The sequence below is a fragment of the Oncorhynchus nerka genome, linkage group LG1, assembly GCF_034236695.1.
Source record: "Oncorhynchus nerka isolate Pitt River linkage group LG1, Oner_Uvic_2.0, whole genome shotgun sequence".
NCBI classification, from domain to species: Eukaryota; Metazoa; Chordata; class Actinopteri; order Salmoniformes; family Salmonidae; genus Oncorhynchus; species Oncorhynchus nerka.
The window spans coordinates 4,544,638-4,571,242 of record NC_088396.1 but is presented as its reverse complement, the minus strand read 5'-3'; the positions used below and the strand labels follow the sequence as shown (position 1 = coordinate 4,571,242).

The 26,605-nt window shown below is 43.6% G+C and overlaps 1 protein-coding gene across 2 annotated transcripts in view; it reads right to left on the bottom strand.

Moving 5' to 3' along the window:
* The window catches only part of nalcn (sodium leak channel, non-selective), a 291,484-nt gene that overhangs the window by 112,844 nt on the left and 152,035 nt on the right, over positions 1-26,605 (bottom strand). For both annotated transcript variants that reach the window (XM_029647141.2, XM_029648174.2), the window contains exons 15-16: positions 11,281-11,418; positions 6,317-6,391 (exon numbers count right to left, since the gene is read on the bottom strand). In XM_029647141.2, the coding sequence (XP_029503001.1) occupies positions 6,317-6,391; positions 11,281-11,418 (213 nt within the window). The remainder of the gene's footprint in view (positions 1-6,316; positions 6,392-11,280; positions 11,419-26,605) is intronic.

The following is a 26,605-nucleotide window of genomic DNA, read 5'->3' as shown; positions in this document are numbered from 1 at the left end:
AACTGTATATAAAAATTGGCCGATTAATCGGCATCTGCTTTTTTTGGTCTTTCAATAATCGGTATCGCCGTTGAAAAATCATAATCGGTCAACCTCTAGACAGGACTGTAACTACCAATTCGATACAACAAAATTGTGGAGAAAAAGGGGTAAAATAATCTTTTTTAATTTTTTAAACTGAACAAAATTATAACCGCAACTTGTAAAGTGTTGGTCCCATGTTTAATTAGTTGAAATAAAATATTCCAGAAATGTTCCATACGCATAAAAAAACATTATCTCTAAAATGTTGTGTACAAATTTGTTTACAGTCCTGTTACAGTCCTGTTAGTGATAATTTCTCATTTGCCAAGATAATCCATCCACCACATCCACCACATGTGTGGCACATAATATGGAGTTGGTCCTTCCTTTGCTGCTATAACAGCCTCCACTCGTCTGGGAAGGCTTTCAACTAGATGTTGGAACATTGCCGCAGGGACTTGCTTCCCATTCAGCCACAACAGCATTAGTAAGGATTAGTAAGGTCGGGCACTGATGGGGGATTAGGCCCACAGTCAGCGTTCCAATTCATCCCAAAGGTGTTGGATGGGGATGAGGTCAAGGCTCTGTGCAGGCCAGTCAAGTTCTTCGACACCGATCTCGACAAACAATTTCTGTATGGACCTTGCTTTATGCATGGTGGCATTGTCATGCTGAAACAGGAAAGGACCTTCCCTAAACTGAAGGACAGCATTGTCTAGAATGTCATTGTATGCTGTAGCGTTTCCCTTCATTGGAGCTAAGGGGCCGAAACATGAAAAACAGCCCCAGACCATTATTCCTCCTCAACCAAACGTTACAGTTGGCACTATGCATTTGCATTTCCACTGATGCAGGGTCCAATGGCAGCAAGCGTTACACCCCTCCAGCCGACGCTTGATGGTAATCTTAGGCTTGCGTGCTCCTGCTTTAGAACTTGGCAGTCCCGCTCTGTAAGCTTGTGGGGCCTACCACTTCGCAGCTGAGCCGTTGTTGCTCATAGACATTCCCACTTCATAATAACAGCACGTACAGTGGACTGGGGCAGCTCTAGCAGGGTCGACATTTTGACAACCTTGTTAGAAAGGTTAAATAAAAAGTCACTGAGCTCTTCAGTAAGGCCATTCTACTGCCAATGTTTGGTCATGGAGTTTGCATGGCTGTGTGCTCGATGTTATACTGTCAGCAACAGGATGAAATAGACTAATCTAATAATCTGAAGGTGTGTCCACATACTTTTGTATATATAGTGTATCGTGACTCGCTTAAATCATTTGCGTATCAGGACTTGCTTGAATCATTTAAGTACCATGACTTAACTCACTATGTTTCTAACTACAGCACATCATAAAGTGATAGCTAAAGACAGGTAGGCATATTTCAAAGAGAGACTCCTATACATGAGTCCTTACTGAGCAATATATCAAGGCTCTTGGATGGAAATGTCAATGTAATAATGTTCTCAATCTACCATTGTTAACATGAACTCTGTACCACATGAACAAATTATACATTTCCACACTCACACAACCAACTGTACACATGCAGCTTTTATAGATGGAATTGAAATAGAATCGCATGTTTGAATGTTTTTGCTGTTAACATTTCTGAGAAACACACACACACTGGGAAACACACACACACACACACACACACACACACACATGGAAACGCCTATGACATTATGAACAACGTGAACTGTGAACATCATTCCATCAATGTTTCGACCTTCTGCTTAGATCAAAAGCTGCCTGTGATTGCCTCCACTTTCCAATATATGCAGAGGCAGTTTGAATCCAAAAACTCTAATACCTATACTGAGTTCAAAGATTTGCATGAATACACATTTTGAATAGATTATTCACCTTCAATTTGTTTTTCCATTATTTCCAATTAATTTGAGCATGGCAATTGTCTACGGGCGCGGCAGACTGTGAAAAGGAAAGGATTAACAATGTCCCAGGGAAGATCATGCATGCATGAGCTTTGTGTGTCAAGGTTCCCCAGGAAAGTATCATTGATATATGGCTTGTCAGTTTTGATTGGCTTTTCAGTAAAAAAAACGTTTCAGTTCTAACAAAAAAAATATACACTTAAATCATAGTTTGTTCGATTGATTGGTTTGATCGATCGATTGATCATTTGATTGACATTGGTTTAAGGAAATACCCAAAAGTCTATCCAAAACATTTCTGGTTGAGATGTGGTAGCATCACAGTGGAAAAGAACACACATTACATCACATTCATCCATTCAAATGCTGCTCTCCACCAAAAACATACACATGAAATGAACAGTGAAATATACAATGAGCAACAAAAGTATTAGGACAGTAACAGATGATTTGATATTTTGGCTCTTTACTCCAGCACATTGGATTAGAAATAATATGACGATGAGGGTAAAGTGCAGACTGTCAGCTTTAATGTGAGGGTATTTATCCATATCAAGTGAAATGTTTAGAAATTACAACACTTTTTGTTAATAGTCTTTCCATTTTAGGGGACCAAAAGTATTCGGACAAATTAACTTCTGTGTGTACATGTTTCGAAACAGTTTTACATGAATGTGGATGATACAATGATTACGGATAATCATGAATGAATCGTAAATAATGATGAGTGTGAAAGTTAGATGCACAAATACACTATACAGTGCATTCAAAAAGTATTCAGACACCTTGACTTTTTCCACATTTTGTTAAGGTACAGCCTTATTCTAAAATTGTTTTTTTTTTTTATTCCCTCATCAGTCTACACATAATACCCCATAATGACAGAGCAAAAACAGTTTAATTTTTTTTGGTGCATTAATTAAAAATTAAAAACAGCAACATTTACATAAATATTCAGACCCTTTACTCAGTACTTTGTTGAAGCACCTTGACAGCGATTAAAGCCTCGAGTCTTCTTGGGTTTGACGCTACAAGCTTCGCACAGCTGTATTAGGGGAGTTTCTCCCATTCTTCTCTGCAGATCCTCTCTCTTTGTAAGGTTGGATTGGGAGCGTCGCTGTACGGCTATTTTCAGGTCTCTCCAGAGATGTTCTGGCTGGGCCACTCAAGGACATTCAGAGTCGTGTCCCGAAGCCACTCCTGCGTTGTCTTGGCTGTGTGCTTAGGGTTGTTGTCCTGTTGGAAGATCAACCTTCACCCCAGTCTGTGGTCCTGAGTGCTCTAGAGAATGTTTTCATCAAGGATCTCTCTGTACTTTGCTCCGATCATCTTTGCCTCGATCCTGACCAGTTCCTTCCGCTAGAACACTTCCCCACAGCATGATGCTGCCTCCACCATGCATCACCGTAGGGATGGTGCCAGGTTTCCTCAAGACGTGACACTTGGCATTCAGGCCAAAAAGGTCAATATTGGTTTCATCAGACCAGATAATCTTGTTTCTCATGGTCTGAGAGTACTTTAGGTTGCTCCAAAAGGCACCAAGTGTGCCTTTTACTTTATGGCCACTCTACCATAAAGGCCTGATTGGTGGAGTGCTGAAAAGATGGTTGTCCTTTTGGAAGGTTCTCCCATCTCCACAGAGGAACTCTGGAGCACTGTCAGTGCTCCAGAGTGACCAGTGGGTTCTTGGTCACCTCCCTGACCAAGGCCCTTCTCCCCCAATTGCTCAGTTTGGCTAGGTGGCCAGCTCTAAGAAGAGTCATTGTGGTTCTAAACTTCTTCCATTTAAGAATGATGGAGCCCAATGTTTTCTTGGGGACCTTCAATGCTGTCGCGGAGAACTATGGACAATTCCTTCGACCTCATGGCATGGTTTTTGTTCTGACATGCTCTGTCAACTGTGAAACCTTATATAGACAGGTGTGTGCCTTTCCAAATAATTTCCAATCAATTAAATTTACCACAGGTAGACTCCAATCAAGTTGTAGAAACATATCATGGATGATCAATGGAAATAGGATGCACCGGAGCTCAATTTTGAGTCTCCTAGCAAAGGGTGGGAATACTTAAGTAAATAAGGTATTTCAGTTTTTTGCTTTTAATACATTACAACCTGTTTTCACTTTGTCATTATGGAGTATTGTGTGTAGTTTGATAAGGGAAACAATTTATTTAATCCCTTTTAGAATAAGGCTGTAACGTAACAATATGTGGAAAAGGGGAAGTACTTTCCAAATGCACTGTATACACAAAAGTATGAGAACACACCTTCAAATGTGTGGATTCGGCTATTTAAGTCACATCCGTTGCTGACAGGTGTATACAATCGAGCACACAGCTATGCAATCTCAATAGACAAACATTGGCAGTAGAATGGCCTTACTGAAGAGCTCAGTCACTTTCAACGTAGCACCATCAAATCTGCCCTGCAAGAGCTGCCCCGGTCAACAGTAAGTGCTGTTATTGTGAAGTGGAATCGTCTAGGAGCAAGAACGGGTCAGCCACGAAGTGGTAGGCCACACAAGCTTACAGAACGTGACCGCCGAGTGCATAGCACGTAGCACGTCTGTCCTGGGTTGCAACACTCACTACCGCGTTCTAAATGGACTCTGGAAGCAACGTCAGCACAATAACTGTTCGTCAGGACCTTCGTGAAATGGGTTTCCATGGCCGAGCAGCTGCACACAAGCCTAAGATCCCCACGCGCAATGGCAAGCGTCGGCTGGAGTGGTGTAAAGCTCGCCACCATTGGACTCTGGAGCAGTGGAAACGCGTTCTCTGGAGTGATGAATCACGCTTCACCATCTGGCAGTTCGACAGACAAATCTGGCTTTGGCGGGGGAGGAGGAGGAGGAGGAATAATGGCTGCAGCTGTTTTTCATGGTTCGGGCTAGGCCCTTAGTTCCAGTGAAGGGAAACCTTAACGCTACAGCGTACAATGACATTCTAGAGGATTCTGTGCTTCCAACGTTATGGTAACAGTTTGGGGAAGGACTTTTCCTGTTTCAGCATGACAATGCACCTGTGCACAAAGCAAGGTCCATATAGAAATGGTTTGTCGAGATCGGCGTGGGAAGAAATTTACTGGCTGTCACAGATCCCTTACCTCAACCCCATCGAACACCTTTGGGATGAATTGGAACGCCGACTGCAAGCCAGGCCTAATCGCCCAACATCAGTGCCCAACCTCACTAATGCTCGACGCTAAATCTAACCACATTGAAAAGTCATTTCCGTGAATACTCGTCTGGTGGAGCGCTGCATTTGCAGATGATGCAGGAGACACCTTGTTAAAGTTCACCAACCAAGCTCTGATGAGTGCCCCTGTCCCCCTGTTTGTGTGTGTTTGTCAGCGTGTGTGTGTGTGTGTGTCACCAGCACTGCTTTTTCATGCTAATTGCACAATGAGTCATGATGGAACACAACAGCCACACAAAGGTGGACAAAAGAGAGATCAGTTAGATCAGTTAGTGAGAAATGAGAGATCAGTTAGTAAGTTGGCCCACATATTGTGACAATATCTGAGGCTATTCCATCTCAGTATATTCCACCATAGATGTTATACGTCACTGTGGAAGCCTGACATGATAGTAATTATTACCATGCAACAACAATCAAAGTAATGAAACAATGACCATGTGATATACCATGTGACATATTGATATTTTAGCTAGAAGGGAACTCCTCTCAAATGTGAGAATGTCAATTATGTAGTGGTAAAAAAAAAAGTGAACACACACTGAAAGGTGTATACACATCATTGGCATATGTTCACGCTCGACTAGTGGTGATGTCATGTGATACTAAACACAGGAGACACACAGGAAATCACAACTGCAAAGGTTAAGTAAAAACGAAATATAATAATCATCTTGTCTGTTGCTCTTCTGTTTTGGCCCGTGTCCAGCAGGTCTGGTTATGTACAGTGCTGTGGTCAGTCCAGATTAATGGAACTTGTGTGTGAGTCAACAATTAATAGAACCAACACTTATGTTGACCAACAGTAGTTACAGGAGCTTAAACCACACAGGGGCCATTCCAAAGTTCATAAAGTCAAAGGCGATCCATATGTAGGGAATGTTGAGAGTGGGAGGACTGTAGACCAGCTTTAGTTTCCGGATGGATACTAAGGATTCAAGGATCAAGGCTTGAGCACCATTGATTCACAATATTGGGAATGTGCAGGTGTCAATACTAAATTAATTGGAAATACTCTGTATGGATTCTGTCTGGAAACTGTATAGATTCAGCTTGACTCTAGAATCCAGTATCACTTCTTCTTAGGCATGAAAATGTTTGATACACATTGGGGTGAACTATTATTGTAATACCAGATTCAATTAGACACGGAGAAAAGTCTGAACAACATGTAAATAACCTAAAAAGAAACCCTGAACTTACTTGTTTGAGTTTCTTCAAGTCTTCATCCAACTCTAGATTATCAAGGATGACAGCCACGAAAAGACTGAGCAGAATCTGCAACACAACCACAAGGGATTTATGAGAATACTTATTTTCAAATGATCTCAAATGTTCCTAGATGCTGAAAATGAACCACCAAACTACTGCTATTTTTTTTAGGAGGTTAGTGTCATGGCATCGCCAGATGCTTTTTCTGAAAATGAAAATGAAATAAGCTCCTTGTTCGTATTAGTGCTGTGTTCTGTCCTCAAAACATCCTCTGTGTCTGGCTGTGTCTGAGTCACCCCTGAAGCGGTCCGTGGTTTGTTATCTCATATCTTCCACTATCACAGGCCCAATGTTCAAATGTCAACGCTCAAGTCCTTCAACTCTGATTAGCAGTCAAAAGCAGAGTGTCATAATCAACCACATCTGGGTTCAAACAGTATTTTGTTTTGGTTTAGCATACTTTAGTTGCACTTGATTAAGCTTACCTAGCTAAATGAAACCAATGGAACAGTCCCAAAAATGTAAATCCTATGAACCCAGGTCTGCAATCAACACAGCTGCTGATTGGAGTCATACTGGGTGGTTGTGGATCATTTTGTCCACCCGTATGACACATCTCAGTGTCCATTTATTGAAATGCACTGTAGGTGCTTTCGTGGTTTGATGAAGTCAAAACTGCAGCCATAATTGACAATTGGAGTTAACATTTTCTGATCTGAAAACAGATTGACTGACTGATTATATAAATGTCATTGGGAGAGGCAATTTGTTTGGACATAGTTACATAATTTCAACTCAAATTAAATTGTATTTGTCACATACCGAATACAAGAGTAGACGTTACAGTGAAATGCTTCCTTACAAGCCCTTAACCAATAAGGCAGTTTTAATTTGAATCATATCTCAACATCTCATATTGTATTTTATGTCAATCATCCACAGACAAGGACTCATTAAATAGTTGATCATGCTACTACTACAGAAAGAGTTATACTGTTCACAAGAATTTTGCTTTGTGGCTCATTTGGTAGAACATGGTTGACCATGGGTGATGGTTTTTGATTCCATACAAAAATCTATGCACGCATGACTAAGTTGGTTTGGATAAAAGCGTCTCCTAAATTGCCTATATTATATATTTCTACCTTTTTGTCTATGAGGGTCAAATGTATCAACATTCCACACATAAGCCAAACTAACATTCCACTCTTCAAACGCATATCAATCTTCATGAATGTTATCATTTTGAAATGGAAAGAGACATTTTTATGTGTTTTGTACTGCATTTTTACATTGTATCATGTCTTGTATTATGCATGTGATACTTGGTTGGGATACTGCACAAACTGTGGGCCGCTCTGGATGGCAGCGTCTGCTGAACAGCTAAATTGTTATGTAAATGTAGTGCTATGCATGTGTATTTATGTATATTATTTGATGTGTTGTTTACTGTTTAGACATCAGGAAGAGTAGCCGCTACCAAATACTAAATGTCTAGTTGGAAATTGAATGCAGGGGCAAGCTTTATGGATGCTATTTTGGATATGACAAATTCTATCAATGATACTCCTCGAGCTCAATATTTTTGTTACAATGTGCAGAATCATCATCCAAGTCCTTGAAGGATGTACTGTTTACAGGATGATCTCACAATGCCGGGGAATGAGATCTCTAACACCTTATTCCAGATCTGAGATTCAAACACTTGAAAAATCTTATCAAATATGTTATTTGTGCCCGTTTGACCTTGCCTAGCTAAATTAACCAATATAAAAGTCTGAAAACTGCAAGCCCAGCCAATCAGGCACTCCAAACAACGATAAATTCAATGCAATCAAACTCACAGCGCAAGCAAATGTATTTGAAAGCTCTGTTCAAGGATTTGAACCCATGTCTTTTTTATTCTTCGGAGAAGAATATCACAATGCATATTTAAAATAGAGGGGGATGTTGATTGAAAAAATCTGTATTATTGGTACCGGTGTGAGTGGTGCTATTTGAAGTTTTGTTTTGTAAATGTTTTAAAATGTCCTGTTTTTGGTTGAATGAACCTATGAACACAAGATGTCCCCTCACAGGATTTTTTTTTTATTGGAACTTGAACTTGATCAAGGTGTTATGTTCCCCAGTTTCTGTGTTGTAGTTTGTGTATTTTAGTGTGTTTCAGGAGATGACTTCCTGAAATCCCCCAGCAGCTGATTGGTCGACTCCACGATTAATTGGAGACCTGACCCCACCCCCTCGTCAGGACGCAGCTGTCTCCAATTTCCAATGCCTTCTGAAGCTATCAAAGCCAGTGTTCTGTTGTTCAGGGGAGAGATTGATTGTGATATAGATCATTGCTGAGAGAGGAGGTTGATGGCTATAGCATGTTGGTCGTTGGTATGTACCATGTTAGTTGTTGTTGGTAGCAGCTTTGGTATGTTCTGTGTTTGTTGCTTTGTCAGAGCTTCTTTAATGGCCTGAGTTAAGTTTTTTTTCTCAGTTTTGTTGTGACGTGGATTGTTTCATTTGTTCCCAGGGGGGAAGTGGAAGGCACCTAGAGTGCTTAGGCAAGAGGCCCGCGGGCATACATATACCCGTAGTATGTTCACTGTCTAGGCACACTAGGTAAGACCTGGGCGGACCACCCCCTGTATTTTGGTTAGGGCTCCAGGTGGTGCTAAATTAGGTAAGTAGTGGGTAAGCAGGTAAGGTAGGAGAGGGGGCTTTGATATTTACTTTCTTTGCTTTGATTCCGTCCAGCCCCTTTTCCCCATATTACCGTGTGAAGGAATAAATTCCTAGTAAACGGTAAATTCTCTGCCTTTTGTCATCCTTACTCACACCTACAGTCCATACCTCTTTCACTTCACGGAGAGTTGGGTTGTAGCAGGGTGTTGCGTTCCCTCTTCATAGAGGTGTGCGTAACACAAGGCGACTCTCCATTTCTCCCTTACCACTGTTATGACAGCCTGAATGGACCAACTGCATCACAAGGAAATCAGCATAGAGATTCTAATTCCTAATTCTATGGAAAACATCAATATGTTCTATATTTGCAACATTATAGAGACAAATTTGAGATTCTCCTCAAACAACCAAACCTTCTGAGAAGACATGTTGTTTTGAGACACCTTAAAGTATTTTGGATATCTAAAATGTCAATGACTTTGGCTACAAGTCCAACTCAGACTTTCAGTCGGATAAGGATGAGCCATACTAACTCTTGACTTAGACTGCAAATATGTGTCTGAGTCCAATCTGAAGAGTCCAGAGAGGTGGGCCTTACCCTCTTCATTGAGCCCACACCCTCCCAGCCATCCCCTTCTGGTCCATCTGGCCAATGCGGTGCTGTGACCAGGAATGATACCCTGACCCAGGCTAAGGTAAAACGCAGTGACCACTCTCCTGGAGGTCATTGAGGCCATGGTGGGCGAGCACCATGAGAACCACCAGAACTCCAGCCTCAAGCTCACCAGAGGAAATGGCTGTGCCCATGTGGTGGTGCCAACATGGGTAACCTGGTTCAGGAGCATGGATTCAGCAACAGCAGGGACTCAAGCAGACAGCACCCAGGCAGAGAGCTCACCCTTCAAGAGGGAGGACACATCTGAGCCCAAGCGTCTCAAAAGAGTCACAGAATCATTCACTTCTGGTTGCCCAGGAGGCTTTCAGTCAAGAGGGAGTGTCCTCCAAGAGGAAGAGAGAATCAGAGGACAGTTTCCTTGTCCCTATCATGCCAACATGGGTCCCCTGTAAGTGGATGAGGAAGCTTGATCCCAGTAGTTGCATATTCTGGATGAAACTGAAGAGGTATTCCATATTTGGCTCTGTTTTTAATCTAGTATTTCATGTTTGGTTTGTGCCTACATTTTGTTTTCTTATGTAGGCTACAGTGTCCTTGGTTGACTTTAAAATTAAACTTATTGTTATTGTATTTTTACCAGCTCGGATGAGGACAGGGACAGTGTGACAAGGGTCGCCCGGAAGAGGACACAGGAATCAGCTCTTTGCCCAGGAGGTTCTCAGTCTCAGGGAACCAATCAGAAAAGAGTGGGTTTGATGAGGATTGGGTCTCAACTGACATCAACCAATCTCCCAGAACTTTACATGTAGTCATGGTGGGCGAGCACCATTTTATCACACGTGGTTCCTAAATGTATTAACATTATTTGTCATTATCATAGACTGAATAAAAATGTAGCACACATGCAATCTGTCCTTGTCTCATAGCCTTTGGCCATTATTACTTTTGATTGGATTTGGAAATGTAGCTCAATAAAAATGCATCTGATTCAAACACTAAGCTAATATTGTTTAAAATATTAAAATGAAAAAATATATATACTTCAAAATAAATGTGAATACACATATAAAAAAAAAAGATATGTAAATGGCTGTTAGGTTTGAATCCACAAGTGTGGATTGTCTACTCCTTTGTCAGATCAATGTTTATTTACATATTCAAACAACGTCTCTCTCGACATACTATATTACACCATGAGATTGTGAGCAAGTGGAGAAATCTTTCAATCCACCGTAGCAAAGGCATGATAGAATATTACACTACGAGGTTAAGGTTGTATAGAGACAAGAGGCCTTATCAATACATTGAATAAGGTCAGACTTATCCTTTGTGATGCTGTGGAGAGACTCATTAAAAGAAAGCAAGCCAGCAGAATGGTATTCTGCTCTTGTGCTTCCATCTTTCCTTCCTCCACAAATACTGTGAAACATTACAATAGCCTTCGTCAGGTAACAACCCTTAGAGACCAGGGTCTCATTACAATGGTGCCCTGAGGACAATACAAATTCAAAATGGTCTATAGGTTGTGGGTGTAATTCCCACAGGGATCAGATGCACAATTAGATCGATCCATTCTATGGTATGCACTGACTGTATGTTACTGAATAAAAGTGTCTGCCTAATGGAATATATTAGGATCTACACACTGTGCAGACAGAGCCCTTACCAGAGTAGCAAACAGATGGTAGAGGATGAAGTAGATCGCCACTACAGGAGCCCACATTTGACCAACAGCCACAAGAGTTTGGTCCATCACATCCACCCAACCCTCCTGGGTTAAGATCTGGAACATAGACATGAATGCCTGCAGGAGGGAGGGATATTCCATTACAGTCCATCACCCTACAGTATAATACAATGGATAACAGTAGGAGAAAAAGAGACTGAGAGAGCGAGAGATTGCCTCAGGACATCGAGGCCTGAAAAAGAGGCGGAGATGAGAAAGATCATTGACATTTTTAACATGTTTCTGCAACAGGGACAGACAGATACATGGACATGTCACACACACTTCTGCTATAGAATGAGCCATGGCAGATGGAGAGTAGCTGGAGCATGAATCACTAAGCTCTGTGTGTGTGTGTGTGTGTGTGTGTGTGTGTGTGTGTGTGTGTGTGTGTGTGTGTGTGTGTGTGTGTGTGTGTGTGTGTGTGTGTGTGTGTGTGTGTGTGTGTGTGTGTGTGTGTTAGGGATGCGCCCGACTGCATGTGATGAAGTGAAAATGTGAGTCCCGCACCCGACCCTAACCCTCAAATATAGAAAATGCGCTGTACAGTCAGCGATGGAAGAGCAATTTCTTGACAGGCCCTTAGATAATCCTATGTTTCTGGTTATAATTTCTGACATTTTGGTAGGCAATTTGTTAGACAACTTATACATGCAGCTTCTCTTCTGTCATTACTTGTTGCCCTAGAATGAATGCTTCAACAAAATGAATGCTTCGGTAAAGTTTGTTTTCCAAAGACATTTTGGGAAAATGCATAGGCTACCTCCAAAATGTTTTGGGGGATTTTCCGTGCAAAATGTCCAGATGACAGTTTTATGATACTGATAAAGAAAGCACCTTTACAGACGGTCCCTAACCACGCATTTATTCTCAAGATGCTGCTTAATTCTGCAGGAGTTAATATTATGTATTAGGGTATGTGAGAGGTTATAGACCTACAGTCAGTGTCCAGATTTCAGTTACATTTAACTCATCTGAACAGTAGGCCTACAGCTCCCTTGACGTACAATTTTGAAGTCCCCGTCTTGTGACTGTCAAATTTTTATAGAGCCTCACAAACATCACTCATAACAGAGCTGATGCTAAACTATATATACAAAAATATGTGGACATCACTTCAACTTAATGAATTTGGCTATTTCAGCCACACCCGTTGCTGACATATATATAAAATCGAGCACACAGTCATGCAATCGCCGTAGACAAACATTGGCAGAAGAATGGCCTTACTGAAGACCTCAGTGACTTTCAACATGACACTGTCATAGGATGCCACTTTTCCATCTAGCCAGTTCGTCAATGCCCTGCTAGAGCTTCCCCGGTAAACTGTAAGTGCTGTTATTGTGAAGTGGAAACGTCTAGGAGAAACAACGGCTCAGCCGTGAAGCGGTAGGCCACATAAGCACACAGAACATGACCGCCGAGTAAAAGAAGCGTGAAAAAAACTGTCCTTTGTTGCAATACTCACTACCGAGTTCCATATAGCCTCCGGAAGAAACGTCAGCACAACAACTGTTTGTTGGGAGCTTCATTGCCGAGCAGACGCACACAAGCCTAAGATCACCATGCGCAATTGCGCCAAGCGTTGGCTAGAGTGGTGTAAAGCTCGCCACATCATTGGACTCTGTAGCAGTGGAAACACGTTCTCTGGCATGATGAATCACCCTTCACCATCTGGCAATCCGAAGGACAAATCTGAGTTTGTCGGATGCCAAGAGAACACTACCTGCCCCAACGCATATAGTGCCAACTTGAAAGTTTTGTGGAGGAGGAAAAATGTTCTAGGGCTGTTTTTCATGGTTCGGGCTAAGCACCTTAGTTCCAGTGAAGGGACCTTTTAACACTACAGCATACAATGACATGCTAGACGATTCTGTGCATCCAACTTTGTGGCAACAGTTTGGGGAAGGCCCTTTCCTGTTTCAGCATGACAATGTGAACAAAGCGAGGTCCAACAGAAATGGTTTGTCAAGATTGGTGTGGAAGAACTTGACTGCCCTGCTAAGAGCCCTGACCTCAACCCCATCCAACACCTTTGGGATGAATTGGAATGACAACTATGCTCCTAATTCCAAGATGGCGTAGCAGTCGGACGTGTGTTTTGTCTTGTCCCGTCCTGTATAGTGTAAATATAGTTTTTCCTCGTTTTTTCTGTATATATTTCGTACATATTTTAATCTCACTTTCCAACTACAGGCTGAATATACTCTCCTGCAACCCGCATCACCCAATGTGGTACGGATCTGCTTTTTCTATACTTTAGAATCGGAACCCTCATCAGAAGCTAGCCAGCTAACTAGCTACTAGCTAGTAGCTAGCCACTGCTAGCGATCTTCAACGCTAACTAGGACACCAGCGCGACATCTACCCAAAGCATATCAGACTGCTTTTTCTCTACCACATCTCCGGATTCCTACCGCAAGCTCTGAACCTTTATACCGGATCATCGTAAATAGCTAGCTGCAATCCGAGTGGCTACTCCTGGCTAACGTCTCTGTCCCAGAGCAAGCACCAGTTAGCCTGGAGCTAGCCTCGAGCTAAGCCCATCTCCCGACTAGCCGAAGAGGTCCAAAAATACCTAATTTGCCAATTGGCCTGGACCCTCTACTGCCGACACGGAGCCCCGCCGATCCATCACGACTGGTCCGCCGACATAATCGTCCCGAGGGGGTTTCAACAGGCTTTTCCGCTGCGACATCGCCAAAGATCCATCTGCTGGCCAAGGCCCGCAAGCTTTCTGAATCGCTGTATCTCCAGCTCACCGCATGAAGAGGAATAAACAGACTCACCCCATCGCGACGTCCCCCAAAGGTTAACTCTCTAGCCCTCGCTATCTCCCTGCTTGCTAATTCGGCCTGCTAACGGCTAGCTTGTCAAGCTCCGGTCCGCTAACTGCTACCTTGTCTAGCTCGGGCCTACGAACTGTTAGCTTGTTAGCACAGGCCTGCTAACCGTCTGAACCACCGCGTCCCAATCACTCTCTGACCCCATTTACTTTCTATCTCTTTTTGATTTTTAATTTGTTTATACCTTCCGGAAACCTGCCTCACCCAATGTGATACGGAATCGCTATTACTTTTACTCTTATTTTTATGACACACTCAAGAACCTCCAGACGCTAACCAGCTAACTAGCTACAAGCTAGTTAGTCATTGTTAGTTTTTTAAAAACCTGGATAACACTCGCCAGCCCAGCCCCCCTGCCCATCCACCCTGCCCATCCACCGCTGCCCCCTGGACACTGATCTCTTGGCTACATAGCTGACGCACGCTGGACTGTCCATTAATCACGGTACTCCTTTCTGCTTGTTTGTCTTACCTGTCGGCCCCGTTGCCTAAGTCAACGCCATTTTACCTGCTGTTTGTTGTGCTAGCGGATTAGCCTCGCCTACTGTTTTTAGCTAGCTTTCCAAATTCAACACCTGTGATTACTGTATGCCTCGCTGTATGTCTCTCTCAGTCAATATGCCTTGTATACTGTTGTTCAGGTTAGTTATCATTGTTTTAGTTCACAATGGAGCTCCTAGACCCACTCTGCATACCCCTGTTACCTCCTTTGTCCCACCTCCCACACATGCGGTGACCTCACCCATTACAACCAGCATTTCCAGAGATACAACCTCTCTCATCATCACCCAGTGCCTGGGCCTACCTCTGCTGTACCCGCACCCCACCATACCCCTGTCTGCGCATTATGCCCTGAATATATTCTACCATGCCCAGAAACCTGCTCCTCTTATCCTCTGCCCCCAACGCTCTAGGCGACCAGTTTTGATAGCCTTTAGCCGCACCCTCATACTACTCCTTCTCTGTTCCGCGGGTGATGTGGAGGTAAACCCAGGCCCTGCATGTCCCCAGGTACCCTCATTTGTTGACTTCTGTGATCGAAAAAGCCTTGGTTTTATGCATGTCAACATCAGAAGCCTCCTCCCTAAGTTTGTTTTACGCACTGCTTTAGCACACTCTGCTAACCCTGATGTCCTTGCCGTGTCTGAATCCTGGCTCAGGAAGGCCACCAAAAATTCAGAGATTTCCATACCCAACTATAACATCTTCCGTCAAGATAGAACTACCAAAGGGGCGGAGTTGCAGTCTACTGCAGAGATAGCCTGCAAAGTAATGTCATACTTTCCAGGTCCATACCCAAACAGTTCGAACTACTAATTTTGAAAATTACCCTCTCCAGAAATAAGTCTCTCACTGTTGCCGCCTGCTACCGACCACCCTCAGCTCCCAGCTGTGCCCTGGACACCATTTGTGAATTGATCGCCCCCATCTAGCTTCAGAGTTTGTTCTGTTAGGTGACCTAAACTGGGATATGCTTAACACCCCGGCAGTCCTACAATGTAAGCTAGATGCCCTCAATCTCACTCAAATCATCAAGGAACCCACCAGGTACAACCCTAACTCTGTAAACAAGGGCACCCTCATAGACGTCATCCTGACCAACTGGCCCTCCAAATACACCTCCGCTGTCTTCAACCAGGATCTCAGCGATCACTGCCTCATTGCCTGTATCCGCCACGGAGCCGCAGTCAAACGACCAACCCTCATCACTGTCAAACGCTCCCTAAAACACTTCTGTGAGCAGGCCTTTCTAATCGACCTGGCCCGGGTATCCTGGAAGGACATTGACCTCATCCCGTCAGTTGAGGATGCCTGGTCATTCTTTAAAAGTAACTTCCTCACCATTTTAGATAAGCATGCTCCGTTCAAAAAATGCAGAACCAAGAACAGATACAGCCCTTGGTTCACTCCAGACCTGACTGCCCTCGACCAGCACAAAAACATCCTGTGGCGGACTGCAATAGCATCGAATAGCCCCGTGATATGCAACTGTTCAGGGAAGTCAGGAACCAATACACGCAGTCAGTCAGGAAAGCTAAGGCCAGCTTCTTCAGGCAGAAGTTTGCATCCTGTAGCTCCAACTCCAAAAAGTTCTGGGACACTGTGAAGTCCATGGAGAACAAGAGCACCTCCTCCCAGCTGCCCACTGCACTGAGGCTAGGTAACACGGTCTCCACCGATAAATCCACGATTATCGAAAGCTTCAATAAGCACTTCTCAACGGCTGGCCATGCCTTCCGCCTGGCTACTCCAAGCTCGGCCAACAGCTCCGCCCCCCCCTGCAGCTCCTCGCCCAAGCCTCTCCAGGTTCTCCTTTACCCAAATCCAGATAGCAGATGTTCTGAAAGAGCTGCAAAACCTAGACCCGTACAAATCAGCTGGGCTTGACAATCTGGACCCTCTATTTCTGAAACTATCTGCCGCCATTGTCGCAACCCCTATTACCAGCCTGTTCAACCTCTCTTTCATATCGTCTGAGATCCCCAAGGATTGGAAAGCTGCCGCAGTCATCCCCCTCTTCAAAGGGGGAGACACCCTGGACCCAAACTGCTATAGACCTATATCCATCCTGCCCTGCCTATCAAAGGTCTTCGAAAGCCAAGTCAACAAACAGGTCACTGACCATCTCGAATCCCACCGTACCTTCTCCGCTGTGCAATCTGGTTTCCGAGTCGGTCACGGGTGCACCTCAGCCACGCTCAAGGTACTAAACGATATCATAACCGCCATCGATAAAAGACAGTACTGTGCAGCCGTCTTCATCGACCTCGCCAAGGCTTTCGACTCTGTCAATCACCATATTCTTATCGGCAGACTCAATAGCCTCGGTTTCTCGGATGACTGCCTTGCCTGGTTCACCAATTACTTTGCAGACAGAGTTCAGTGTGTCAAATCGGAGGGCATGCTGTCCGGTCCTCTGGCAGTCTCTATGGGGGTGCCACAGGGTTCAATTCTCGGGCCGACTCTTTTCTCTGTATATATCAATGATGTTGCTCTTGCTGCGGGCGATTCCCTGATCCACCTCTACGCAGACGACACCATTCTATATACTTTCGGCCCGTCATTGGACACTGTGCTATCTAACCTCCAAACGAGCTTCAATGCCACACAGCACTCCTTCCGTGGCCTCCAACTGCTCTTAAACGCGAGTAAAACCAAATGCATGCTTTTCAACCGATCGCTGCCTGCACCCGCATGCCCGACTAGCATCACCACCCTGGATGGTTCCGACCTTGAATATGTGGACATCTATAAGTACCTAGGTGTCTGGCTAGACTGCAAACTCTCCTTCCAGACTCACATCAAACATCTCCAATCGAAAATTAAAAAAATCAAGAGTCGGCTTTCTATTCCGCAACAAAGCCTCCTTCACTCACGCCGCCAAGCTTACCCTAGTAAAACTGACTATCCCACCGATCCTCGATTTCGGCGATGTCATCTACAAAATGGCTTCCAACACTCTACTCAGCAAACTGGATGCAGTCTATCACAGTGCCATTCGTTTTGTCACCAAAGCACCTTATACCACCCACCACTGCGACTTGTATGCTCTAGTCGGCTGGCCCTCGCTACATATTTGTCGCCAGACCCACTGGCTACAGGTCATCTACAAGTCCATGCTAGGTAAAGCTCCGCCTTATCTCAGTTCACTGGTCACGATGGCAACACCCATCCGTAGCACACGCTCCAGCAGGTGTATCTCACTGATCATCCCTAAAGCCAACACCTCATTTGGCCGCCTTTCGTTCCAGTACTCTGCTGCCTGTGACTGGAACGAACTGCAAAAATCGCTGAAGTTGGAGACTTATCTCCCTCACCAACTTCAAACATCAGCTATCCGAGCAGCTAACCGATCGCTGCAGCTGTACATAGTCTATTGGTAAATAGCCCACCCATTTTCACCTACCTCATTCCCATACTGTTTTTATACTGTTTTTTTTATTTATTTATTTACTTTTCTGCTCTTTTGCACACCAATATCTCTACCTGTACATGACCATCTGATCATTTATCACCCTAGTGTTAATCTGCAAAATTGTATTATTCGCCTACCTCCTCATGCCTTTTGCACACATTGTATATAGACTGCCCATTTTTTTTTCTACTGTGTTATTGACTTGTTAATTGTTTACTCCATGTGTAACTCTGTGTTGTCTGTTCACACTGCTATGCTTTATCTTGGCCAGGTCGCAGTTGCAAATGAGAACTTGTTCTCAACTAGCCTACCTGGTTAAATAAAGGTGAAATAAAAAAATACAAAAATATAAATAAACTGTGATCCAGACCTAATCGCCCAACATCAGTGCCCGACCTCACTAATGCTCGTGGGTGAATGGAAGCAAGTCCCTGCGGCAATGTTCCAAAATCTAGTGGAAGTAGTCATTTTGGATTTAGATGTTCGATGAGCAGGTTTCCACATACCTTCGGTCATGTAGCGTATCATCCCTTTCACCAAATCTTTCCCAAACATTAGACTACTGTTCTGCCCCCCCCTTTCAACTCTCCATTTAGCAGTTTTTCTCTTATTCAATTAAACTCTGACACTGTCCATTTTTCCTGAGTGGATACACGTTAACTGTATCTAACCAAGTTCCAACAATTTGGCAATTGCTGTGTATTTGGCATGCTACAGTTAGGCCCTAAAGCTTATGCTTACACTACACACCAAAGCCAGGTAAAAGCCTCAATGTAGCCTATAGATATGAACTGCATAACAATTTAATGCATTTTTTTCTTTATTCAACCCGCCCGCCAGCCACCCACCCGCCCTTCATCCACACAATATTTCATGACCCTAAACCTGCCCGCCTTACAGATATAACCGCGGGGAATGTGAGTTATGAATTAACGTGTGCATCACTAGTGTGTGTGTGTGTACTTGTGTGCATGTGTGTGTGGATGTGTCCGTGAATGCATATGCATGTATATTTGTGTGTCTGACACAGACCCCAAAGGGTGCTATGACTTGGAGACTTGGCCCCATGTCCATTCCCAGTCTGTTTGTAGGTCAGATGAAGGTCAACTGTTCCCCTGTGCCTTGAGGGCCTATTGTAAGACTCAATCCTATTACCCCCTTATCCCCCCTCGTTTTCGAGTCTCCTTCTGTGGGGGAGTGGCCCTCAAACGGAGCAATTAGTTGTAGGGAGAGATACATAACCCTTGCAAATGGGAAATCACTACATCACTGGCGCACAGCAGAATCCACCAGGATAGCCTACCACACAATTCATAGACAGATGTGTACCAAACTCAATAAAAGTGGCAGTAATAAAGCCTCTCTTGAAAAAGCCAAACCTTGAATCTCCCATTCCTTTCAAGAATTTTAGAAAAAGCTGTTGTGCAGCAACTCGACAAACAATGTATACGAAACCATTCAGTCTGGTTTTAGACCCCATCATAGCACTGAGACTGAACTCGTGAAGGTGGTAAATTACCTTTTAATGGCATCACACCAAGGTTCTGCATCTGTCCTCGTGCTCCTAGACCTTAGTGTTGCATTTGATACCATCGATCACCACATTCTTTTGGAGAGATTGGAAACCCGAAATTGGTCTACACGGACAAGTTCTGGCCTGGTTTAGATATTTTCTGTAAGAAAGATATCAGTTTGTCTCTTTTCACTATATATTTTACCTCTTGGGGATGTCATTCGAAAACATAATGTTAACTTTCACTGCAATGCGAATGACACAAAGCTGTACATTTCGATGAAACATGGTGAAGCCCCAAAATTGCCCTCCCTGGAAGCCTGTGTTTCAGACATAAGGAAGTGGATGGCTGCAATTTTTGTACTTTTAGACTCGGACAAAACAGAGATGCTTGTTCTAGGTCCCAAGAAACAAAGAGATCTTCTGTTGAATCTGACAATTACTCTTGATGGTTGTACAGTCGTCTCAAATAAAACTGTGAAGGACCTCGGCGTTACTCTGGAACCTGAGCTCTCTTTTGACGAACATGTCAAGACTGTTTCAAGGACAGCATTTTTCCATCTACGTAACATCGCAAAAATCTGAAATGTTCTGACCGAAAATGACACAGAAAAATTTATCCATGCTTTTGAAACTTCTTGGTCAGACTACTGTAATGCTCTACTTTCCGGCTACCTGGATAAAGCACTAAATAAACTTCAGTTAGCCCTAAATACGGCTGCTAGAATCTTGACTAGAACCAAAAAATGTGATCATATTACTCCAGTGCTAGCCTCGTTACACTGGCTTCCTGTTAAGGCAAGGTGTAACGGCTCTCCTCTTCGTCAGATGATGAGGAATAGGAATCATCGGACCAACAGGCAGCGTGGTAAGTGTTCATAGTAAATTTAATTAAATGAACTGAACACTGAATGACAACAAAGACAGTGAACGACACGAAACAGTCCTGTAAGGTGAAAAACACAAAACAGAAAGCAACTACCCACAAACACAGGTGGGAACAGGCTACCTAAGTATGATTCTCAATCAGAGACAACGATTGACAGCTGCCTCTGTTTTGGAACCATACCAGGCCAAACACATAGAAATAGAACACACAGAACAAAACATAGAATGAAAAACATAGAATGCCCACCCTAACTCACGCCCCGACCAAACCAAAATAGAGACATAAAAAAGGAACTAAGGTCAGGACGTGACACAAGGGCTGATTTCAAAGTCTTACTGCTAACCTACAAAGCATTACATGGGCTTGCTCCTACCTATCTTTCTGATTTGGTACCTACACGTACGCTATGGTCACAAGATGCAGGCCTCCTAATTGTCCCTAGAATTTCAAAGCAAACAGCTGGAGGCAGGGCTTTCTCCTATAGACCTCCATTTTTATGGAATGGTCTGCCTACCCATGTGAGAGACGCAAACTCGGTCTCAACCTTTAAGTCTTTATTGAATATATGATGAGTGTAGTCTGGCCCAGGAGTCTGAAGGTGAACGGAAAGGCACTGGAGCAACGAACCGCCCTTGCTGTCTCTGCCTGGCTGGCTCCCCTCTCCCCACTGGGATTCTCTGCCTCTAACCCTATTACAGGGGCTGAGTCACTGGCTTACTGGTGCTCTTCCATGCCGTCCCTAGGAGGGGTGCGTCACTGACGTGGTCTTCCTGTCTGGGTTGGTGGGTTGTGCCGTGGTGGAGATCTTTGTGGGCTATACTCGGCCTTGTCTCAGAATGGTACGTTGGTGGTTGGAGATATCCCTCTAGTGGTGTGGGGGCTGTGCTTTGGCAAAGTGGGTGGGGTTATATCCTGCCTGTTTTGACCCTGTCTGGGGGTATCATCGGATGGGGCCACAGTGTCTCCTGCCCCCTCCTGTCCCAGCCTCCAGTATTTATGCTGCAGTAGTTTATGTGTTGGGGAGCTAGGGTCAGTCTGTTATATCTGGAGTATTTCTCCTGTCTTATCCGGTGTCCTGTGTGAATTTAAGTATGCTCTCTCTAATTCTATCTATCTTTCTTTATTTCTTTCTCTCTCTCGAAGGTCCTGAGCCCTAGGACCATGCCTCAGGACTACCTGGCATGATGACTCCTTGCTGTCCCCAGTCCACCTGGCCGTGCTGCTGCTCCAGTTTCAACTGTTCTGCCTGCGGTTATGGAACACTGACCTGTTCACCGGACATGCTACCTGTCCCAGACCTGCTGTTTTCAACTCTCTAGAGACAGCAGGAGCGGTAGAGATACTCTCAATGATCAGCTATGAAAAGCCAACTGACATTTACTCCTGAGGTGCTGACCTGTTGCACCCTAGACAACTACTGTGATTATTATTATTTGAACATGCTGGTCATTTATGAACATTTGAACATCTTGGCCATGTTCTGTTATAATTTCCACCCGGCACAGCCAGAAGAAGACCGGCCACCGCTCATAGCCTGGTTTCCTAGCCACCGTGCTTCTACACCTGCATTGCTTGCTGTTTGGGGTTTTAGGCTAGGTTTCTGTACAGCACTTTGAGATATCAGCTAATGTAAGAAGAGCTATATAAATACATTTGATTTGATAGATGACCTGACCAGACAGATGCAGGGCCTGAAGAACAGCTTACAGATCTCCCAGGGTCAGCTCAATGAGTTTAAACATGATCACAGAAAGATGACAGCATTCTGTAAGTCATTGAGAGAGTACATCAGTTCTGTATTTGAATACATGATAACAATGACAAAGAAATTTGAATTATTTTGAGGGACAATCGAGGCAGAACAACATCGTTGCAGACGGAAATGCAGAATCTCCACATCGGATCTGGACAGTCTGAGGACAAAGTGAGGGAAATGATCTCGAAGAAATTGAAGATGGATTGTGGGAGGTGTACTGTTAGATTTCAGATCAGTCTGTGAAATGATTGACCATAACCTGTTGTTGAGAAAATGTACAGTTGAAGTCGGAAGTTTACATACACCTTAGCCAAATACATTTAAAATCCTGACAGACCTGGTGAAACTGAGTCAGGTTTGTAGGCCTCCTTGCTCGCACACACTTTTTCAGTTTTGCCCACAAATGTTCTATTGGATTGAGGTCAGGGCCTTGTGATGGTCACTCCAATACCTTGACTTTGTTGTCCTAAAGCCATTTTACCACGACTTTGGAAGTATGCTTGGGGTCATTATCCATTTGGAAGACTCATTTGCAACCAAGCTTTAACTTCCTACCACATGATGCCATCTATTTTGTGAAGTGATGCTGCCACCCCATGCTTCAAGGTTGGGACGGTGTTCTTAGGCTTGCAAGCCTCCCCGTTTTTCCTCCAAACATAACGATGGTCATTATGACCAAACCGTTCTATTTTTGTTTCATCATTCATAATTTCACCAAAAAGTACAATCTTTGTCCCCATGTGCAGTTGCAAACCATAGTCTAGCTTTTTCATGGTTGTTTTGGAGCAGTGGCTTCTTCTTTGCTGAGCGGCATTTCAGTTTTGTCAATATAGGACTCGTTTTACTGTGGATATAGATACTTTTGTACATGTTTCCTCCAGCATCTTCACAATGTCCTTTGCTGTTGTTCTGGGATTGATTTCCACTTTCGCACAAAAGTACATTCATCTCTAAAAGACAGAACGCGTTTCCTTCCTTAGCGGTATGACAGCTGTGTGGTCCCATGGTGTTTATACTTGCGTATTATTGTTTGTACAGATGAACGTGGTACCTTCAGGCATTTGGAAATTGCTCCCAAGGATGAACCAGACTTGTGGAGGTCGTCAATTTCTTTTTCTGAGGTCTTGGCTGATTTCATTTGATTTTCCTATGATGTCAAGAAAAGAGGCACTGGGTTGGAATGTAGGCTTTGAACTACATCCACAAATACACCTCCAATTGATTCAAATTATGTCTAGGACCATGTCCCAGGACTACCTGACATGATGACTCCTTGCTGTCCCCAGTCCACCTGGCCATGCTGCTGCTCCAGTTTCAACTGTTCTGCCTTACTATTATTCGACCATGCTGGTCATTTATGAACATTTGAACATCTTGGCCACGTTCTGTTATAATCTCCACCCGGCACAGCCAGAAGAGGACTGGCCACCCCACATATGCTCTCTCTAAATTCTCTCTTTCTTTCTCTCTCTCGGAGGACCTGAGCCCTAGGACCGTGCCCCAGGACTACCTGACATGATGACTCCTTGCTGTCCCCAGTCCACCTGACTGTGCTGCTGCTCCAGTTTCAACTGTTCTGCCTTACTATTATTCGACCATGCTGGTCATTTAAGAACATTTTAACATCTTGGCCATGTTCTGTTATAATCTCTACCCGGCACAGCCAGAAGAGGACTGTCCACCCCACACAGCCTGGTTCCTCTCTAGGTTTCTTCCTAGGTTTTGGCCTTTCTAGGGAGTTTTTCCTAGCCACCGTGCTTTTACACTGGCATTGCTTGCTGTTTGGGGTTTTAGGCTGGGTTTCTGTACAGCACTTTGAGATATCAGCTGATGTACGAAGGGCTATATAAATTAATTTGATTTGATTTGATGTCAATTAGCCTATCAGAAGCTTCTAAAGCCATGACATCATTTTCTGGAATTTTCCAAGCTGTTTAAAGGCACAGTCAACTTAGTGTATGTACATTTCTGACCCACTGGAATTGTGATACAGTGAATTATAAGGAAAATAATCTGTCTATAAACAATTGTTGGAAAAATGACTTGTGTCATGCGCAAAGTAGATGTCCTAACCGACTTGCCAAAACTAGTTTGTTTACACAACATTTGTGGAGTGGTTGAAAAACTACTTTTAATGACTCCAACCTAAGTGTATGTAAACTTCCGACTTCAACTGTGTCTTATGGCTTTTCAACCTCTGCTATATCGTGGATTCAGAGCTATCTATCCAATAGAACTCTTTAATGCAAGGTTATCGAATGTAAAACTGTAAAGTGTGGTGTACTATAGGGTAGCTCTCTAGGCCCTCGATCAACAGCATTGTAGTTAATCCACAATACTAATCTAAATGACAGTGAAAGGAAGCCTGTACATAATATAAATATTCCAAAACATGCATCCTGTTTACATAAGGCACACAACAACAACAGAAAAAATGTTTTCCTATTGTCAGGATGTATTGTGCGTAGATGGGTTATTTTCTATCATATTTCATCGATTTTGAATTCATGCCGTAAAACAACAAAACATGGAATTTGTCCAGGGTTATTAATACTTTCTGATGGCATTGTAGGCATTGTACACTATACGCAATGAAAGAGTTTGCTATGTTACTTCAGCTGCATTTCATGACACATACAGTATCTTCCGTCTTTAATGTGAAGGTTAGCCTACTACAATAAAGAAATCTATATTATTCAATTATTGCACCCACACTGCTCGCGTGCGCCAACGAGCGTCTGCGTTGCCACGGGCTAAAATAGAAGTCAGTTCTATTTGTGACGCAGATCGCGCTGCAAGTCCTGCCTCTCCCATCTCCTCATTGGTTTATAGAAGCAGGTAACCAAAAGAAATGTATGTACGTTGGCGCACGATGGCACACACGTGCAGCCGGTTTGGGTTCCGTGTTAAAATGAGAAACTGCTATACAGGTTGTTAAATCGCTTGACATTGTGGTAATCGCAAGTGATAGACTCATCTCTGGTAAATCTCAGGAAATTAGAATCTAGATCAACACAATCATTGTATTTATCGTTCGCTTCATTAATATCTAATGGGTTCAAGTCCGTGTTATCAGGGTTGACATCCTGTCCAACTAAGAGAGATACACAGTCGGAATCATCCAGAAAATGGAACAGAATAATAGAAGTGCATGTCTCACATGTCCAATACAACCATACATTTTCCTTTGGAATGCACATTGACACAGTCCGCATAACACAACTGAAGACTTCAGAGGGCAATGACAATTAGAGCAATGTGTGTTTTTGGTCATGAGGTTATGTGAAACGCACTAACAAAGTAGAATAAATCATGTGTGTGTGTGTGTGTAAAATCGTAGAACAACAAGCTGATCATAATTTTCATTCTTCAATTAGTTGTGGCAGCAGTTCCTTTATTTTGAGGCGTACCTTCATTGATGAAGATTTTGGTTCCCTTCAGGCACTTGGCTATTATGAGAATCTTCTCCTTGTCTTTGAACCTGAGCAGTTTCACCACTATAGATCTGGGCCGTCCTTCGGGGAAGAAAGTGCCATTTCTATGTGCCCTCTCCATCTCGATGAGTTTGGGGTCCGGTTTGAGTTGATTTGCCAGGAGTTTCTTGGCCTTGACTTCTGTGTTATGCCAAGTTTTAGTCTTTAAGTCCTCAATTCCATCGATTACAATGTTACTGGGGTGGCAGGGTAGCCTAGTGGTTAGAGCGTTGGATTAGAAACCAGAAGGTTGCAAGTTAAAATCCCCGAGCTGATAAAGATTGCTTCCAGGTGAGAGGAGTCTTGCTGCCTCATGATTTTGTACAGTTCTCTGAGTGCCAACTTGGTGTTTGCTTGTGGCAGTATATACATGAATGTGATAATAACACGTGAATTACCTTGGCATATAGTGGGGTCGGCATTTTAACATCAGAAATTCCAGGTCGTAGGGGCCTCCTGAGTGGCGCAGCAGTCTAAGGCACTGCATCGCAGTGTTTGAGGAATCACTACAGACCCGGGTTCGATCCCAGGCTGTGTCACAGCCGGCCGTGAACGGGAGCGAACTTCCGGGTTGGAGCGAGCCGGTCGCATCCGCGCTTCGGTCTGCAGGTTGTATAACTTTTTCATTACATTTCATTACATTTCATTATAGTACAACGGTCTGATTTGTCTAATCTTAGCAATTTCTTCTTAGCTAGCTACATAGTCGTCGTTGTATCAAAGATAATTGCGTAATTATCGTATTTCGTCGTCTCCTATCTGCCCAACACGTTCACCGTCTACCGTAGCACTGTAGTAACTATCACACTCAACTGAACGACTTGATTAGTGTAGTGTTAGCTAGCTACATAGTTGTCTTTGCTGTCTTCGTA